General features: G+C 35.4%; 1 protein-coding gene across 1 annotated transcript; it reads left to right on the top strand.

Annotated features, from left to right (window-relative positions):
• The first annotated feature begins 13,859 nt into the window (after positions 1-13,859).
• LOC107952062 (deSI-like protein At4g17486) lies at positions 13,860-17,388 on the top strand. Its single transcript, XM_016887306.2, has 4 exons — positions 13,860-14,450; positions 15,432-15,693; positions 16,194-16,261; positions 16,761-17,388. Exons 1-4 carry the CDS (start codon positions 14,316-14,318, stop codon positions 17,046-17,048), a joined length of 753 nt encoding a protein of 250 aa, XP_016742795.1. The 5' UTR covers positions 13,860-14,315; the 3' UTR covers positions 17,049-17,388.
• Positions 17,389-17,837: the final 449 nt, after the last annotated feature.

Below are 17,837 nucleotides of genomic sequence, written 5' to 3'. Positions count from 1 at the left end.
TTCATGGAGTACCTTTATCAATTATTTCGGATAGAGATCAGAGGTTCACTTCGTGGTTTCAGAAAAAGTTACAAGAAGCTTTGGGTACAAAGCTAAATTTTAGAACCGCTTTTCATCCACAGACTGATGGACAATAAGAGAGAGTAATTCAGACACTTAAAGATATGCTTAGATGTTGTGTTCTAGAATTCCAAGGTAGTACTTACCTTTGGTTGAATTTGCTTACAACAATAGTTATAAGTCGAGCTTGAATATGGAACCCTATGAGGCATTGTATGGGTGTAAATGTCGTACACCTTTGTACTGGGCTGAACTTAAGGAGAATAAGATACATGGAGTTGATTTGGTTAAAGAAACTGAAGAAAAAGTGAAGGTAATTTGTGATTGTTTAAAAGCGACATCGGATAGACAAAAGTCGTACGCGGACTTAAAAAGAAAGGAAATTGAGTATCAAGTCAGTGATACAGTATTCTTGAAAGTGTCTCCATGGAAAAAGGTTTTAAGGTTCGGTAGAAAAGGCAAGTTAAGTCCTCATTTTATAGGACCGTATGAGATTACCGAAAGGATAGGGCCCATTACTTATCGATTGGCCTTACCGACTGAGTAAGAAAAGATTCACGATGTGTTTCATGTATCCATGTTGCGCAGATATAGATCCAATCCTTCTCATGTGATTGTACCGATAGAGGTTGAAATCAGATCGGATATGACTTATGGTGAGGTACCGGTTAAGATATTGGCTCGGGAAGTCAAGCAATTGAGAAACAAAAGTGTTGCTCTTGTGAAAGTTTTATGGAAAAGACATGGGGTTGAAGAGGCTACATGGGAGCCCGAGGAGGCTATGAGGAAACAATACCCAAACTTTTTTACCTGTAAGATTTTTGAGAATGAAGATCCCTAAAGGGGGGAGAGTTGTGACATCTAGAGTTAGGCTTAGTCGAAATAGTGGTTTCGAGACCACAAGTCCAAATTAAAATAATTATTTTATGGTTTTTATGAGGTCTATAATATGAACGCATGCTTATGTGAAAGTTTCATGAAGAAATTCTATGCATAAAATGTCTAATTGAATTTTAGGGACCAAATTGAATAAAATGCAAAACTTGCATTCTAGAAGCTTTAAGCATGAAATTGCTTTATATTATGAATTAAAGGGTCCTAATTAGCAAGTTGACCAATATTTATAATTTAGGACAAAAATGGACATGCATAGGAAAAATTTGAAAGAAAGACCCTAAAGGATTTTGGTCATTTGGTAGTTAAAGAATAAAAAAGGGAAAATCAAAGCAAAAATGTGTCCATATTCCCCAAGTGCTAGCCGAATTTCTCAATAGCCATAGCTAGGGTTTTGTTCAACATTTCCAAGCTTGACTGTAAGTACTCTCCAGCCCCGTTTTTAATGTTCTTTGTATTTTTGAAGTATTTAAAGCATGATCTACCCATGTCTAGCTATATTTTGAGCTAGGGTTCATGTATGAAATTTGACCCATTTGTAACATTCATGTATTTTGATGATTAATGGAGGAATATGAATGTTTGATGCATGATAAACATCTTTTACTAGGTAATGTTTAGTGAAAACAACTAAAAAGGGGACTTGTTTGTAAAAGTGTAAAAGTGGGTAGTAATAATGTGAAATAAAGGAAAGTGTGGGCTGATATGAGCATGGTATAGGTTCGGCTAGGCTTGGTAACAAAGAAAATACATGCATTTCATTTTACGAGCCTAGGGACTAAATCGTAAATAAGTAAAAAGTTAGGGGTAAAAAGGTAATTTTACCAAAGCATGAATTATGGATTGATTTAAATAATGTGATTAATAAAGAAGTTAAATTTAGCATTATATCAAGAAATATGTAAACCGAGTCTTGATCGAGGAAAGAATAAAGTATACGACGATTAGGCTCGATTACCATCATTCTGTACCGAGGTTAGTGCATATGTAAATAATGTGGTGTTATAGCATGTTTTTAATGTTTTGATATTATGTGATAAATGTTTTCTTGCTATTATGAATTATATACTTATTGGTTGTTATGAAAGCATAAATGATATTATGGCCATTACATATGACATCACGAGCAAGTACGACAAAGTATGCCTTGTGCAAGTGAGGAAAATCCCGTTTGAACCTTAGGAATAGTCTAGGATACAAGTGACAGGTCACTAGGAATTTAGAAATCTGAACTCGTTGAGTTGGTCTGGGTTTGTGATATGTATGAGGCACCGAGCTCGTTGAGTTGGTCCGAGTTCATTTTGGATGCGATACATGTAATTGGGTTCCGGGCAATGGTCTTGTGTGTTCTGCCGGTGGCTAGGTAATCTTTGAGTTGGTCAGATACCTGACAGCCTATATGAGCAGTCCATGTAGCTACACCTTCACCGATAGCTTTTATGAGCAAGCTTGTGAGTAGCTCTATTGGAGAACGTTACATGTTATGAGGTAGCTTTGGCTACGTATGTATATGTGGCGCTTATGTACAAGTTTTCGCGTATCTAATAGTATTCCAACTGTTCAACAGGTAATGCAATGGATGTGATGAAAGTCCCTAGGAGGGCATTTTAAAGAGGTATGGTTATATGATATACGACGATGAGTGCAGGTATGTACGCTAAACCTATGATTAATACCTTGGTAAAGAATGATTTGTGATGAGAAAGTATATGTGTATATATGATAAGTAAGTCAAAAGGTTTAAATGATGAATAATCTTTATGTATATGTTACTATGTGATATGATCCGCCTCGGGGATGAGTCGAGTCGTATGTGAAATGCCCGATCGTCTACAAGAAAGTATCGTTCGGCTCTTTTAAAGAAGATGTTTTTAGGTTAAATAATGCGGAAGCTTTTTAAAAAGGGTTTGAGGATGGGTTTGAAATATGAGTATTAAAGGTTCAGTTTTAAAAGAAACAAAAGAATGAAAATAGATTGAAGGTAGTTTAATAAATGATGGTTATGGAAGATGGTGAACTTAAAAGCAAGTAAGAACCAATATTAGGAATTATTGACCCAAATACTTATACGCTTACAAGGTGAAAATGAAAATGATAGAACCTCAACCCACTACTTAACAAAGTAGGAACCTCGGTATATGGGTGAACGCCACACTATTTGATAGTGAGAAGTTCGGGATAGTGAAGAACAGGGTTGACGCCACTAGGCTTCCTAGATAAGCCAACGAAGTCCTCAAAGAAATATGAGAGAAAGAAATCTCACAAATTCCATGAAAGTTTAACAAAGTTTCATTAAGTGAAAAGTCTAACCTCTTACAAATGAAATAAGATATATTTATAACCTAAATAAAAGTAGCCGAATGGACAAGCTTAGAAGCTAAGAAATTCGGCCATAAACACCTAAATAATTCTAGAAGAAAAATCATGAATATCCATGAATGTGCAGCCCTTTAATGTTCCATCATCCCCCTTGGCCGAATGAAGCTTTAATGCACCTTAAATACTTGAATGGTTAGCTTGAAAATGCATGGATCATATATGAAACGTCCCAATGTATGTTCCTCCATAAATTCGGTCCATGAACCTTAAAAAACATGAACATTAAATAGCCCCTACTTGCATGAACGTCTCCAATACATGTACTCCCTTAAATGTCGTCCATTGAACCTCAATTCTACATGCACCTCTTCATACATTGCACCAAGCCCTACATAAACTTGCATTAAATTCCTTCCATGCATGAATGTGTGCCGTCCAAAGGGATTGGATCTTCTAGATACATTCATGCATGAATCTTCATCATTCATGTAACTGAATGTTCATTTGAATCCAAAAATTCATGTATTTTGTGTATTCATGTATTTGACAAATACATGAACTTGTAAACACCTTGAATCTGGTCATGCATGCACCTAGTTAAATGTTGTTCTTGCATGCATGTGGGATGTCCAAAAGAGATGTTTCTTCAAGCATTCATTGCGCCGTCCATGAGCATTGCACCTACAAGAAATAAAACAATTCATAAGACATCATTCAAACACACATAAATTCAGCACAATGTGAACACATTTAAGATATGTGATATCTATGACATATTAATAACAAATATTAATATAAAACAAATTTAATGCTTAAATAAATATATTCGAATTTTATTTAATCCATTAAAGTCAAAAATCGGGTTTGAGCTAAAATGAGCTAAGCTTTAGCCCTTGACCTAAAGTTGAGCTGAGGTTAAACTCCTAAGCTGAAGTTGAGCTAAGGTTTAGCTCGTGAGTTGAAAATGAGCTAGGAGTAAGCTCGGTTTAGCTCAGGCAACTAGATTGCGCTCGAATGAGCTGGATTTGAGCTGGATGGAGCTCGTGGAGCTGGAAACGAGCTGGGATCAGCTTGCCAACAAGTCACGGCTCGACTAGGGAGACTTGTTTGAAGAGGTTCGCTAGGCGCGCTCGCATCATTCCCCCCTCTTTTAGGCGACTTGTCCTCAAGTCGAACCGTTTGTCTAAAGGACAATATTTTTTCTTGCTTGGTTTTCCTCGGTCGAATGGGACAAAGGATATCAAGCAAACCTGAAATTGATTCACCAATGGACAAGTTAACACATCACCATCATAAATAAGTAGCAGAGGGTTAAGACAATAAAAACCAATAGATAACCCGAATGTTGAGAAAAAGACGAATCTTATCTTACCGAATTGACTTACCAATTTTGGCAATGACCAGTGGAAAGTATTTAAATTCGGATGGTACATGTAAAATTTAGCCCAAAGGTCATATGGAACGAATTTTATTCGTTCATAACATGGATACTTCACATTGTCGCGCAATTTTGATATGTCATCAATATGATCAATTGAACAAAATGGAAACAAGGAATGATCAATCACGCATCTTAACAAACAAGAATGAATTCCTCGTTTCAACCACAAAATTCCAAATGGATAAAAACAAACCTCATTTTGCCGTATTCGATTAAATGGAATAATATGGCCACTATCCATAAAATCATTACTAACAACACCGAGTTCTTCTCTTTTTAAACAAAGTAAAGGCATTTGTGACTTACTTTGTAAGTTACACGACGAAAGTTCAAATTTACCTCGTTCTCGCAGATCAAACCTTCGCTCCTTAGCAAGGTAATGCAATCGATAATTTGAACTCAAACAAACCTGTAAAGGTCAAAAGTCAAAAAGACAATTCTTGCTTTTCAAAATATAAGTTCCACATGATTGGAAAATGTTAAGATCACCACGAAAAATGCATTTAAAAGGACAGGATAAAATGTTATTCACAGATGGAATGTCTGATTCAATTCTGGGATTAAAAATAAAATTTTCAGAATAAAAAACTTGGTTTTGATTTTGTAATCCAGCCACATGCTTTATTTCCAAAAATAAAGATAAGACTCGAAGAAGATGAGAAGGTAAAACAAAGTTACTTACAATAAGATCACAATGCTTACCTTTTCTTGGAAACAACTCGAAATGGATTACTCCCGGCTTAAAGACTCGGTATTGATCACTTATCCCAAATTGCAACAAAAATTTCATTTTCGCAGATAAGTTGCAAAAGTGAATCAAAGAGACTTTAAACTGACAAATACACAAGCATTCATGCTTCACAAATCCTAGTCGAACAAACAGTCCGAAACATGGAAATTTCGCATAGAAATTCAAAGATTTCTCTTGAAGAGCAAAATCAAACAGATCAAATATTTCATGCAAAAATCTTTTAACGCATATATTGAGCAAAGAAGTTGTGTTCATGCGACCTTTCAGAAATTCAAATCCATCACAAATCATTTGAATAGGCACGTTTAAACAGAAAGATGAATTTAAAGAATTTACATAGCCATACTTATCAAAATGTGAAAACCTTTTATCACATACATTCACAATTTGCACAGGATGAACCAATCCAACAGAATCAATAGAATTGCCGTTATAAAACATGTCATAAGACGGAATCTTCATGGCATCTTTTGAATCAACATCGTTAACATTAATATGTGAACAATAATTAGCCAAATCAAAAGATGGAAGTTTTTCAGAATTTATGCCATCAAAACCTTTATGAGTAATTTTTAAATCAGGCGGCCTTAATTCGATAAACAAAGATTCCTTACCTTCGATTTCCAATGGGTGGTGGTCGTCCACGGACTTACCTTTTTCAAAAAACTGAAAATGCCTCTCGTTTTGAAGGTATCGGAGTTGGATTTGGTCGCACGGACTTTTAGGAACCTGAAAAGAAAGATCACAAAAAGATCGAGCAGAAGTGTTAGTAGAAAGAATCCTCGCTTGCTCACTAACATCGTTTTCACTCGATTCTATTTCTTCTGAATCACTCGTTTCTTTTATCTCAATTTCTTTTTCCACTCTTTTTTCTTGTTCACATTCTTTTTCTCTCTCAAACTCTTTTTCATTCTCTTTTTCAATCTCATTTTCTTTTTCATTTTCTTTTTGTTTTTCAAAAGCTTTTTCAAGTTTTCTCAAGATTCGCTCATTTTCTCTCCTGCTTGCCTTTTTCCTCTCTTTTCTTTTTATTTCGTTTTCTTTTTCTTCTTTTGCTTCTTTTCTTTGTTTTTTCGTTACAAGAATGTACAAAAGAATCATGAGAATAGAGATCATGTTCGAAAGGCCAAGAACTATTTACATGTGATTCATAATCAAAACTTCATGTAGAACACTCCTTGAATGATTTCTTTGAAGTTCGGGAAAAAGTATATCTATCTCTTCACACTTTTTCTTGGAAGGAGTCAAAATCATAATCGCCTTCTTGTCGTCTCAAACTCCTTGATGAAAAATACTCTCGTTCGAAGTCTCTTATTGAATAGGAGTCATAGTATGAATCTCTTTGCCTCGAAGTCAATGGCGAGAAAGAATCACGATAGGAACTTTTGTTCAAGTAGTATTCGACGGTATATCTCCGTGGTGTTTTTGGTTCCGTCTTTCGACTTGAAGAAACTCGATCACTTTGGTCTCGTTTTTCCAATCGATCTAGCCTCACTTGCAGTTGGCCAAACTCAGAATTCGCCATTCTTCGCATTTCTTGAACCAAGTATTGGAACTCCGACTCGGTAAATTCTTCACAAGACATCTTGATTACTGAAAGGAAAATATGTTAGATCAAAACAAAAATTTAAGTACCTCACCACAAACCTCACGATTTCGCTTGGAAAGAAGAAGGAAAAAGTGACACTCTCGCTCGTGTTTTACACTCGATTGGCTTTTACCTCTGCTTGAATAGTCTCACACGCTCGTGCCTTTTACCTCTCAAACTTTCTCTCGCAACTTCATTTTCGGACTTGCCAAGGCCTTATCGTAGGATTAGGGGTCGATTTCAAAATTGGGTAACAAAAGATAAAATATGATGGGTTACGGGTTGGCTGAAAGAAAAAAGAAAAAAAAAATTCTCGGGTTTAAGTGTGGCGATGGGATAGGAAGTGAAAGAAAAGATGGAAGAATGACTTCAAGATCGGGGCTGAATTACAATAGAACAAGTTTTCACTTCAATTTTTTTTCGGTTTTTTTTTGAATTTTTTTCGAAATTTTTTAAAATTTTTTTTATACTATATCAGCAAACTAAATACAATAGGAACACTTCTGTACGCGATTTTTTTTCTTCGGCTGTGTAGATTTTTTTATTTTTATAGTAACAGCAACAAACTAATCAAAATGAGAAAACTTCAGTATACGAATTTTTTTTTCTATACTCCTTTTTTTTCTGAATCCTACTTACTTTCGTTCACTTGTAATATTCCCGAGATGATTTTGTCGTACGTACTTCTTGTTTGATTAGCTCTGATACCAAATGATACGATCCGCCTCGGGGATGAGTAGAGTCGTATGTAAAATGCCCGATCACCTACGAGAAAGTATCGTTCGGGTCTTTTAAAGAAGATGTTTTCAGGTTAAATAATGCGGAAGCTTTTTAAAAAGGGTTTGAGGATGGGTTTGAAATATGATTATTAAAGGTTCGGTTTTAAAAGAAACAAAAGAATGAAAATAGATTGAAGGTAGTTTAATAAATGATGGTTATGGAAGATGGTGAACTTAAAAGCAAGTAAGAACCAATATTAGGAATTATTGACCCAAGTACTTATATGCTTTCAAGGTGAAAATGAAAATGATAGAACCTCGACCCACTACTTAACAAAGTAGGAACCTCGGTATATGGGTGAACGCCACACTATTTGATAGTGATAAGTTCGGGATAGTGAAGAACAGGGTTGACGCCACTAGGCTTCCTAGATAAGCCAACGAAGTCCTCAAAGAAATATGAGAGAAAGAAATCTCACAAATTCCATGAAAGTTTAACAAAGTTTCATTAAGTGAAAAGTCTAACCTTTTACAAATGAAATAACATATATTTATAGCCTAAATAAAAGTAGCCGAATGGACAACCTTAGAAGCTAAGAAATTCGGCCATAAACACCTAGATAATTCTAGAAGAAAAATCATGAATATCCATGAATGTGCAGCCCTTTAATGTTCCATCATCCCCTTGGCCGAATGAAGCTTTAATGCATCTTGAATACTTGAATGGTTAGCTTGAAAATGCATGGATCATGCATGAAACGTCCCAATGTATGTTCCTCCATAAATTCGGTCCATGAACCTTAAAAAACATGAACATTAAATAGCCCCTACTTGCATGAACGTCTCCAATACATGTACTCCCTTAAATGCCGTCCATTGAACCTCAATTCTATATGCACCTCTTCATACATTGCACCAAGCCCTACATGAACTTGCATTAAATTCCTTCCATGCATTAATGTGTGCCGTCCAAAGGGATTGGCTCTTCTAGATACATTCATGCATGAATCTTCATTATTCATGTAACCGAATGTGCATTTGAACCCAAACATTCATGTATTTTGTGTATTCATGTATTTGACAAATACATGAACTTGTAAACACCTTGAATCTGGTCATGCATGTACTTAATTAAATGTTGTTCATTCATGCATGTGGGATGTCCAAAAGAGATGTTTCTTCAAGCATTCATTGCGCCGTCCATGAGCATTGCACCTACAAGAAATAAAACAATTCATAAGACATCATTCGAACACAAATAAATTCAGCACAATGTGAACACATTTAAGATATGTGATATCTATGACATATTAATAACAAATATTAATATAAAAAAAATTTAATGCTTAAATAAATATATTCAAATTTTATTTAATCCATTAAAGTCAAAAATCAGGTTTGAGCTAAAATAAGCTAAGCTTTAGCCCTTGACCTAAAGTTGAGCTGAGGTTAAACTCCTAAGCTGAAGTTGAGCTAAGGTTTAGCTCGGTTTAGCTCGGTTTAGCTCAGGCAACTAGATTGCGCTCGAATGAGCTGGATTTGAGCTGGATTTGAGCTGGATGGAACTCGTGGAGCTAGAAATGAGTTGGGATCAGCTTGCCAACATGTCACGGCTCGACTAGAGAGACTTGTTCGAAGAGGTTTGCTGGGCGCGCTCGCATCACTATTTCTTTGCATGTTGATTACTTATTACCATTGCATATTATTTGCATGTGGACTTACTAAGCTTTAATGCTTACCCCCTTTTTCTTTCCATCCTTTGTAGTTTTGCCAAGCTAGCTTAGGGATCGGAAGCTGTACGAGTATTCGATCACACTATCAAAAGAATAGTGGGTATAGTTAAATTGTTATTTTGAGTATGGCATGTATAGGGGACTTGGTTATTCTGTGATGTGTGTCATGCTATTTAGCCAAATTGTGAAGGCCTATGATGTTGATGATTCATTTTGTAATGGCCATGTGATATAACTTATATTTGATCATTGGGTTGTAATCTAATTACCCATGCATGCATGTGTTAATGCCTTGATGATGTGATATGTTATTGCTTGGTGAATGTATGATAAAGTATGGATTAGATGCTAAAAGATAAGGGATGATTTAATGGCTTAAAATGGCTATAGTCATGAATGTATAATTTGAAGTTATGGTAACAAGTGTGATAATGCATGAAATTGGTGTGGAATGCTTCTAAATGGTGTAACAAAATGAATGTGCAATAGGATGACATTATGAAGATGTGAGAGTTGCATGGTGTTGAATATATGAGTGTCTAAATATGTCATGTTGCATCCTATGAAAAATGTTTGAATGTATGAATGATTGAGGGTGACAATTGGCTTGAAAATTAGCCTTTAAATGGTCCACACAGGTAGACACACAAGCATGTGTCTAGACTGTGTGTGACACACGGTCTGCCCCATGGGCCTGTTGAATGACCGTGTTTCCCCTGCACATTAAATTTTGCAAGTCAGTATGCTCAGTAGTAAACACACGGGTGTGTGTCTTGGCCATGTGAAGGACACGGCCTACCTACATGGGCATGTACTCTGGCCGTGTGAAGTCTGCACCTTTTTATGAAAAATTCATTTAATTTTAATTGACCACACGGTCTGGCCACACGACAGTGTGATACAGTCGTGTGACCCTAAATTGGTGCTAACGTCATAGTCAGAGAGTTACACAGCTGGAAGATATGGGTGTGCCGAGAGCACACGGGCATGTCTCCTATCTCACACGGGCGTGTGGCTCTGTATTAGGGAAAATTTCCCAAACTTTTCTAAAGTCTTCAATTTAGTCCCGAATCCTTTCCAATGGTTGTTTTGGGCCTCGTAGGCCTATATCAGGGACAAATTGTGTACGTGTGAATGAATTGTTTTAAAGAAAAATTTTATTGTCCGGTTTTTGCATGAATGACTGTGTATATGTTTCGTAACGCCTCGTATCTTATCCCGACCTCGGGTACGGTAAGGGGTGTTACAAAGGAGGAAATGTAATGAAGGAAGGATAAGAAGTAAGGAGAGGATTCGCTAATATGGTTATGTATTTAGGATACAATTGAGTGGAAATTTCGAGAAAAGAGAGGTCAGATAGGAAGTTGAGTAGCTCAAAGGATCAGGTGGAGTCCGCCACCTCGATAAAAATATACTCGCCTTGAGCGAGAAGGGAGTAAATTTATATTAAATTAAATTTATTTTATATTTTTTACCTTTGTGTGATAGGGTTTAAATATAATGTAGTAAAGGAACTCACTAAGTTTATTTGAACTTATAAGAGTTGGCTTATGTTCACAGGATTTGCGAGGTTGATTGAGGACTTAGAGGAAGGACCAAGCCAAATGGAATGGAGATTGGGAACTGATGTAGATCAAGTTATGCATATAGGAATGGGGTACTATTGGAGGCTTAGCCTCATGATTCATTATGGTGTAAGCAGACAGCATCCTTAAAGTTTAGAGTCTGAATCAATTAGCCCCTAGCCAAATCTTAGGAATTATTTTGTAAAGAAATAGTTTGAGTAGAGATAGAAATAAATTGAATAATTAAACATTCAGTAGCTTAAGACCTTGGTTGTAAGAATTATTATTTTATATTTCACTATAGTATAATTTTATTTTTAGACTTTTTATTGATAATTAAGTTAGCAAAAATTTAGTATAGGTCCATTATGATGCTCCATACCTGGATTCGGAGGACGGGTTAGGCGTGGGGTGTTACACTATGCCCATCCAGATCCTCTTCAATAACAATGACAATATGATTTGTCAAGTAACTTTTCATATTAATGGAGAACCTGTCTTTCCAATAATAGATAAACCACTTTTCATACCCTAAGCTACCACATTAAAACCATGAACAAAGCCTACCTTCCTGTGTACCACCTTTATTCTCTTCTTATTCAACTTTGTGTCTATGAAGAACACTAACTAGGATTAATATTCCTCGGCTTATGTTAAAGCCAACGAATAGACTACAGGCTCCCAAGCCCATGGACATTCCAACTTAAGATTTTCATTGTGCCCGACGACCCTACATCGTAGAGTGTGCCAATAAAACATGGTAAGTAGATGCCTACCACAAAGTACAACCAATTGAATCAACTAGTTTTGAAACGCATGGAACCATGATGAAATTTGTGCATGTTTCTTACCATGAGTTGGGTCAATAGGAAGATTTTTTGTATCACAATTTATGCCATTAGGCCCATCTATCTCATTTAATCCACCCTTGATACTATGTAACTCACAAGCTAAATTTAATCCTAAGTTTAAGCTAAATTCTTGAAAAAAAAAATAAACTTTGGATAACTCCTATCATCACTCATTATATCCCTTTCTATCTCCTTATATTTAGCAGAATTTAAACTACTTTCCTTTTTTTAGCCAAACACTTACGAGTGGGGAAGCACGTCAGGGAGCAGCCCTAAGTAGATGTGCTCATGGGATAGGCTAGGTTGGGCCTAAGCATGATATTAACATACTTTATGTTTGCTCAAGCTTGACCCAACTCAAAATATGGGCCTAAAATTTTGCCCAATCCCACCTATATTTGCAAAAGACTAAGCCAAACCCATTTTTAACCCACCTATATTAATTTTAATTTTTTATATTATTTTAATTTAAGATTTAATAATTTAATTTTTTCATTTATTGAGATTTTTTATATAGTCATCTTAGCATTATTTTAATGTTTACGTTAGAGAAATATTATATATTTAGTATAGATTTATATTTTTAATGTGTTATAAATTACATAATATATATAAATAACATAATATAAAGTATTATAAATTTAAAAACGAGTTAGGCTCGAGCATTGAATATTCAAGCCCGAGCTCGATCCATATTTTAAATGGACCTAATTTTTTTTGCTCAAGCCCATTTTTTGGGCCTAATATTTTTTCCCAAACCCTCCCAAATTTCGAACAGGCATTTGAACCTAGATGAGTAGCCCAACTCATGAACAGATCTAGCCCTGAGCTACACGTCCCAACCAAAAATGACCTTTCCGATCATAATCCTATAGGGATAACAATTTTCTCCATGGTTGAGACGACCACACAGAAAGCAGAATAAAAAAAAGTTTTTCATAGCAAAACCTGACATAAACACGAGTACCTTTAAGAAAGCAATCTTTTTTCTTCTCTTCAAAGGATTACAAATATTAACCTGCACCCTTATACTCATGAAGGATTTGATTCTCGACTCAAAAATTTCACATTATACTCAAGAAAAGTTCCAATAAAGTTACTGAATTGCTTTGCCATCATTTGCGACATTAATCCATTATGGAGGTCATGTATCTGCACCCAAAAATCAATAAAGTATAGCAGAACTTGCAAAGGATCCTCATCCTTCTCAAGCCAATTAAATACCAAAAGATGATTGTTGAAAGTCCAATGGGCTCCATCCACTACTCGATCAATGTCAACTTCGTAAAGAATTTAAATAGATATCACTTCTCTGTTATATTTAAAATAGCCACTCTCCGAGGAAGATGCCAAAGATTCTCAAGCTTATTTTGCATCCCTTGAAACTGGACTACACTAGTGGTTAGAAAACACCCAACTAGGCATAACCCATTATTAAGACCACAATCCTCTTCCTCGACATTCACTTCCTAGGCTTCTTCTTCCCATCATCAATCAAAAAATTGTCCTTCTCAAGCTCCATAGTCAATGATTGACTTTGTACCCCTGATCAAAAATAAAAAAATCGAACATTATTAGATCCAAATTGCAAGCAAGAAAATGACAAGAGAAAGTAATTTAAAATTAAAATAATTTAAATAAAACAACTAACAATAAAATAATTTAAAATTAAACCCGAGCCTAAAATAGATTTATTTATGAATGATTTACTACTGTATTTATAATTTAATTATTATATATATTTTTATAAATACAAGTTTAATATTAATTTGTGTGAAGATAATTTATAATTAAGTTTTTCCCTCGGATGTCACATAATCTAATTTCATAACTTTTATTACCAACTTAAAAAACAAGAAGGGCATAAAAATAATTTCGATAAGAAAAAGATGTCGGTGTTGCGTAGGAGTTAATAATTGCATAACGTGACGACGTGGGTGGGGCATCTTATCCAACTCGGGGCTGTGAATCAATCACTAACTCAGTGCATGACAATTGTAAAAAAGAAATATAACAAACCATCTGCCCATTCCCGTAAATTCCATCAACTTCCAAGGGCCATTTCAAATTCCCGTCATTTTCATCTCAAATATCCCCTTCCTTGCCATTCTTTTTCAGTCCAAATTCCTAAAAGCTTTGAAAACATTTTAAAAAACAAAATCTAATATTGAGAAATAGGATTGGAAAGAGATTCCGGGATTTGAGCATTTCGAGGCGGAAAAAGAATTACTTCTCACTGTTACGTAACAAAATTCCGAAAGAGTGCGAAAAAGCAAAGTTCGACTCCTCAGTCCAACGGAATTTAATCGTTGGACTTGGAAGCTTTTAAGAGTGAAAAAAAGAGATAGAGAGAGTAGTAGACTCCAGAGAGGTGTTAGGGATTTGAGTTTGAAGATGACAGAGGTGAGATTACATATATATGATGTGACCAACAGTGGATCGGATAAAACCAACAGCACTATTGTTCAAATCAACAAGATATTCAAGGACGGAATAGGCCTCGGCGGCATCTTCCACAGCGCCGTTCAGGTTTCTCTTTTTACTTTTACATTTCTATTGCTTTCTTTATTGTTGTCCTTGAATGAGATCTAGGGTTCTTGGCATGGGAATTTTTTTGTTTGGTGTTCTTTTTCTTGGATTTTAACTTGTAAGTTATACGAATATTTGACCCTGATTTTAAACAAGATGTGCCGTTCTTGTTGCTGCGTTTCGATAATATTTATTAAAGGAAATGGGAGCTTTAAATCTTTGTTTTGGTTAAAAGGAGTTGTTTCAACTTTCAAGGTGGTTGTGAACGGAAAAGAGACTGCTACGAGGAATTTATGGTTAATCTTTAGAGTAAAGGTTTATATTTTCCCTGTTTCTATTGTAGGGTGAGAATCTTGGTAGTCTATTTTATCATTTTAATCTATCGAATTGATCTAATGAACTCTAAGAGATTTGGAGCGTCCTCAGTTGTGGCTCAAGTGTTACAGAGCAGAAGACTATGCTTTACGACGTGTTAAGTGAAAATTTCTGCAGCTTTGGTACCATAATGATTTTGCAGCTATTTGTTCAGTTATTGTGGATTATTTGTATCTAGTTTTATTTTTGAAAGAATTTATAGAAATCTGCCATGATGTTACTTCACTTTTTATTGTAGTTTGGGTACCATCAATGGTTACTTCACATCGCTTTGCAAATTTAGATTCATTTTGTCATTAATCTCATGGCTCATCCTATACATTTTCATTGTTTTTTTTTTATAGACTAATTTTGTTGATACCGAACCAATAACTCATTGCTTCAGATACCTGTGTATCTATCTAATTTTTTTTTTTCTTTCTAATGGATATCATATGAAACTATTAGTTCTCCAAAGAGAACATTTTGAGACAGTATCATTGTGGTCAGATTTTGGGATCTGAGACATGGTATACTAATGTCAGCATCTCATGACTCTTTTTAATGAATCTGTTATTGATGCCTTTTTCTTGTCAAACTTAATAACTTAACATGCCATGTTGACAGGTTTATGGAGAAGAGGAATGGTCTTTTGGCTTCTGTGAGCAAGGGTCGGGGGTGTTCAGTTGTCCTTCTGGCAAAAATCCAATGTATACATATCGCGAGTCCATGGTCCTTGGAAGAACTAACTTTTCAAAATTGAAGGTAAACCAGATCTTGCAGGAGCTTAGTAGAGAGTGGCCTGGAAGTTCCTACGACTTGTTATCCAAAAATTGTAACCATTTCTGTGATGAGTTCTGTGAAAAGCTTGGTGTCCAAAAGCTTCCAGGTAACTTACGATATCTTTTATACTTGTTGATGGCTGAACTACTGTAGGTATTCTGTGTGGTCACTGCTTTGCCTATCTCTATAACTTTATAGTGCACCTGCAGATGGGCAAGTTCTTTAATATAGCCTTATGTAACTTAAGTCTGGCCTATTGCTTGATGTAAATTGGTGGAGAACATTGTGCTTAATGAAAATGGCTAAGTTGTGGATGCTAACTAACAGCTTAGTGCTTTGCTTGTCCTGTTCTATTATCTATGTGTTTTGGTGATAAATCTGAATATCAACTATTTTAAGTTCTGGCTTTGGCTACCTGCATATTCTTGGTATTAGGTTGTAAAGCTAGGGGCAATCATATTACTTTTGCTTCACTTGTTATGCAGGCCCTTGTCTGGCTGTATTTTGATGAGATAAAATGTGATCTATAAGAGTGTATACGGTTTCTTTTTTGTTGGTTTCATTTCAACTCACATTGGCATGCTTGTTCTTACAAATTTTTAACAGGTTGGGTAAACCGATTTGCTAATGCTGGTGATGCTGCTATAGAAATAGCAGAAAACACTGCCTTGCGGGTGAGTGTCCCTTCTTCAGTTCATGATTGTAATAATCAGCTGAAAATCTCTAAAACTCTTAAGTGTGAATATTGCTTGATGTATTTAATTGCTATTAGGACTGTTTGTCTGTTTCAAAGGCCTGTTGGAGGTGGTTGCCTTGAAACTTTGCGAACATAGAGAAGGTGGTTTAACATTTGTTTGTGAACTGCAGTCTTATCTTGAATGTAAATTTTGCAGTAAATGTTTTTGCTGTACACTTGTCAGCCTTGCCTTCTGCTTTCTAGTCTTTTGAGCATGCTGTACTAAATTTGCATTAAAATTGCCCTGAATCTGAAATGCCGACTATATTGTTATTGAGAATGTGAATTGACAAGCATAGAAGGCAGAAACTGGAATATTGCAGTAACTTTCTTTGTACGGTTTGGTTTTTTATGCATGTTTTAAGTGTCCCAAGCCTAGAAGCTTTAAACCTTGCTATGGTCAGTGCTTAAAATTGGTGTAGCGTTAATTATTGCAGTTGAGACAAGCCAAGACTGAGATAGTATCAGCTAGCAAAGTGGCATATCGTTTTCTTGTGGGTGTTACGTCTAGTTCTAGTGGTGGCAATGATAGCTCCGGCAATTCAAATAGAGGAAGCCCCAGATTTCAAGCAGCTTGGTTTAAAAACATCATTACTACTGGTGCCAAACCATCTAGCAGTTCTGAAATCGAGACTCAGGGTGGCAGTGGTTTTCAGAACCATCGGCTACAGAATTCTGCACAGACAATGCAACAAAGTTTCCAAGATTCACAAAGATCACCGTGACAATTCAAATAATTTGGAATAACCATGGTGACAGAATTCATGGCATGATATGTGATGGAAACGATTTCTGGAAGCACTGTTTGTTGTGTAATAGTTGCAACTCTACATTGCCAATTAAGATGTCATTCATTGTGTATCAAATGTAAAATGTTCATTTCTTGTCCAAACCGAAATTTTTTAATGCCCTGTGGACTTAAAGTTCATTGAAAAAATCATCTGAAAACTCTTGTGCTTGGGCAAGTCTTCATTCCAACTACAGATTGACATTGTGTAGGTAATTTCGGACCTTTTCCTTGTTTTAAGCTTTTTATTAAGTGATCTTGATACCATCTTTCCCTTTTATGTCTTCTGCAATAAATGGACGAATTCCGAAACCGACTAAGTGATGCTTTATCAATTGAAAATTTAAAGAAAACAAACGATCAATATTAGGGTTAATTGCACATTTTAAATTGCTGTCTGAACTTCAAAATGTTTCAAAATATCAATATTATATCAATTAATTTTTGGTAACATCTCTTTTAATTTGAACGTTAAATTAGGGTATGTTTAAAATAGGGTATGTTTAAAATAAGTAAATCAATTGATTTTTTTAAAAAAATCCTTTTGATTTTAGTGACATTTTTTAACATGATCATATCCAAATTACTTGGGGTCTTAAGTACTTAAAATTGATTCAACATATTTTAGATATGGTTCCTTGTCAGATACAAACTATAATTGATATCCAAGTTGACAACTAGGTGATGTGAACCATTGAAACTCAACGTATGATTTACAAGGGTTCGT

Source organism: Gossypium hirsutum, chromosome A09, assembly GCF_007990345.1.
Source record: "Gossypium hirsutum isolate 1008001.06 chromosome A09, Gossypium_hirsutum_v2.1, whole genome shotgun sequence".
Lineage (NCBI taxonomy): Eukaryota > Viridiplantae > Streptophyta > Magnoliopsida > Malvales > Malvaceae > Gossypium > Gossypium hirsutum.
Note: the sequence above shows the minus strand (reverse complement) of the source record. Positions and strands in the feature narration are given on the sequence as shown.

Bases quoted from the DNA above. Each gene is read 5' to 3' on its own strand.
- LOC107952062 (XM_016887306.2), top strand. From the start codon at position 14,316: ATGACAGAGGTGAGATTACATATATATGATGTGACCAACAGTGGATCG. The intron at 14,451-15,431 runs GTTTCTCTTTTT...CCATGTTGACAG, and splicing joins TCTTCCACAGCGCCGTTCAG to GTTTATGGAGAAGAGGAATG. The intron at 16,262-16,760 runs GTGAGTGTCCCT...TAATTATTGCAG, and splicing joins CAGAAAACACTGCCTTGCGG to TTGAGACAAGCCAAGACTGA.